This window comes from Octopus bimaculoides, chromosome 1 (assembly GCF_001194135.2).
Source record: "Octopus bimaculoides isolate UCB-OBI-ISO-001 chromosome 1, ASM119413v2, whole genome shotgun sequence".
Taxonomy (NCBI): domain Eukaryota; kingdom Metazoa; phylum Mollusca; class Cephalopoda; order Octopoda; family Octopodidae; genus Octopus; species Octopus bimaculoides.
The window spans coordinates 171,909,218-171,911,822 of NC_068981.1; the positions used below are offsets into that span (position 1 = coordinate 171,909,218).

At 38.8% G+C, this 2,605-nt stretch overlaps 1 protein-coding gene across 1 annotated transcript; it reads right to left on the bottom strand.

Annotated features, from left to right (window-relative positions):
• Window positions 1-520: 520 nt before the first annotated feature.
• LOC106874519 (uncharacterized PE-PGRS family protein PE_PGRS20-like) lies at window positions 521-1,638 on the bottom strand. The gene is made up of 2 exons (XM_014922274.1): window positions 1,356-1,638; window positions 521-618 (listed from the first exon to the last, which is right to left on the bottom strand). The coding sequence occupies exons 1-2, from the start codon at window positions 1,636-1,638 to the stop codon at window positions 521-523; spliced, it is 381 nt and encodes a 126-aa protein (XP_014777760.1).
• Between the last annotated feature and the right edge of the window lie 967 nt (window positions 1,639-2,605).

A 2,605-nucleotide genomic window follows, 5' to 3' on the forward strand; every position in this document is an offset into this window, starting at 1 on the left:
ATGAAATTCAACTAAAGGCCGCAATTTACTCACACGCAGCATCTTTCAGAGTTTGTCGCTAGTTCTTAACCAAATTGAAAAATGTTAACCTTTTTGAAGAGGGCTGGTCCCTAGCTACATTTTGGCATTAAAAAAAATTGAGATTTGATCCAGTAGAAAAAAGTTTATACCAAAATTTGTAGCAACGTTACGAGAGAGTAAGTAACGCCACCAATCAAGTTTAGATCGAAATAACTTCTTTTATTTTAAAAGCAAAATATATTTATCTTAGCTTCAATGATAGAAGAAAGCATGAAAAATTTTATAGTTTTAATCCGACGCAACAAAATTTTGTATCAAAAAAGTTTTTGAGGTAAAATATCATGAAAAAAAGGAAATGAAAATTTAAAAGGAAAAAGTTGAGTGTTTGTTTCTCAAATTTGAGGGTAATTGTTGCTCTATCTATTTGCTGTTATTCGATGGTAATAGTGTTTGTTTCTCAAAATTGAGGGTAATAGTTCTATACTTTATGAATATAGTTCTATAAAGGGACTTTTAACATTGAGGCAAGGAAAAAATTATCAACGACACTGCTAATTGACACATTTGACACAATATTAATTAGCTTAAAAGCATAACCTGGACAAAACAGGGATTACATGGAAAAATGCAAGAGAAATAATATTCTTAAGATTATAATCCTGGAAAATTATAGGACTAGTTATTACACTTGGAAAAGTTCAGGACAACTTATTACATCTGGTAAAATACAGAACAAGAAATATTTTACTTTTATTACAGTTCTATATTTAAGAGATGAGGAATTAGGTACATTATTTACATTATTTACATTTGACGGATATTTGTTCTCATCTTGTTCGTTGTTAACACAACATTTTGGCTGATATACCCTCCAAGCCTTCATCAGGTGTCTTGGGGAAATTTAGAACTTGGGGTTAGTAGCCCGCGCTTTGCGGTTCGGCAAAAAGAGACCGATAGAATAAGTACCAGGCTTACAAAGAATAAGTTCTAGGGTCGATTTGCTCGACTAAAGGCGGTGCCCCAGCATGGCCGCAGTCAAATGACTGAAACAAATAAAAGAGTAAAGAGTAAAAGAATTGGATAATGTGAGGCTTGAATCCCGTATTTTATAAGATTAAAGATGGGGTGGTCATGGCTGGAATCATAGAGTTTCTTCAATCAGGGTTGACCTGGTGTTAAAAAGTGCATGAAATAACTGCTAGATTTTCTTTACATCATCTTTCCGTAGGAAGAAAAAAAGAGAAAGCTACTCCCTCCCCAATCATCACCAATCCCACCACTACCACCACTACCACCACTACTACCACCATCATCATCACTATCACCATAAATACCGCCAGCACCGTTACCGACACTATCACCGACGCCACCACCATCATCGCCAACACCAGCATTCTCACCAACACCATCGCAAGCATTACCACCACTGACGCCACTACCACCACTACCACCACTACCACCATCGCCACGGACATGACCAACGCGATGCACATCACCAACATCATTATCACCACCAACGAGAGCAGAAATACCAGCGACAGCACCACCAAAACCAGCACCGTTAGCACTAACACTTATCATTGTTGCTAACATTACCATCAAAACCACCAACGCCATCATTATAGCCAACACCACCACTACCACCACCACCACCACCACCATCATCATCAACAACAACAACAACATTATAATTCTATCATCACTACGTAAGTCACCTACACCCTCTTCTTTCTTTTTGTCTATTTGTTATGTCCTTCCTCGTAGCATCCAGCATCACCCAACACCGCATCTATGTGACCATTGCCACCACCATCTCCACCTTCGTCATCCTCGTCGTCATCATCATAACCATCATCATCGTAGTCGTTGTCGTTACTACTACTACTACCACCACCACCACCACCATCACCATCATCATCAACATCATCATCATCATCATCATCATCATAACCATCATCATCATCATCATCATCATCATCATCTCTTCGTCATGATAATCCTCACCAACATAGACATTCATCGCTAAACATATTCAATACTGTCCAGTCATTCATACTCCCCTCACTCATTGATTTTTTTCTCTCCCCACCCAAACCACCACCACCACTACTACCACCACCAGCAGCAGCAGTAACAACAACAACAACAACAACAACAAAGTACCACATTTACGACACCGACCACCATATTTCCGATTTTTATCCTTCACTTCTCTATTATTCGTTTTTGTTTTCTCTCTTTCTTCCCTCCTCCTCCTCTCTCTCTCTCTCCCCCCTTTCAATACTATTATCACCACCAACGCCAACACAATGCGACCACAACCACCAATACCACCACACACGCACATATATATATGCATAGCAAGTTTCCGTGATGAGAAGCGGAATCGACTTTCCAGCCAACTACCTCGCCCCTGGCAGCCACATGATCTTGGCTGCAATATATATAAAGACTATTTAATTGATTTCATCTATTTATCTATCTTTAAGCTCGCCCTGTCTCTGTATTTATCTAACAATTTCACTACATGTATTTAGTACGGCTGTCCCACGTTTGTACAGCTCAAAACAATATATATATATAT

What these genes read in the sequence shown, in the direction of transcription:
- LOC106874519 (XM_014922274.1), bottom strand. Translation starts at nt 1,638, where the DNA reads ATGGCGTTGGTGGTTTTGATGGTAATGTTAGCAACAATGATAAGTGTT. An exon ending in TGTCGGTAACGGTGCTGGCG is followed by an intron (nt 619 to 1,355) that starts GTATTTATGGTG and finishes TGTTTTGTCCAG; the next exon opens with GTTATGCTTTTAAGCTAATT.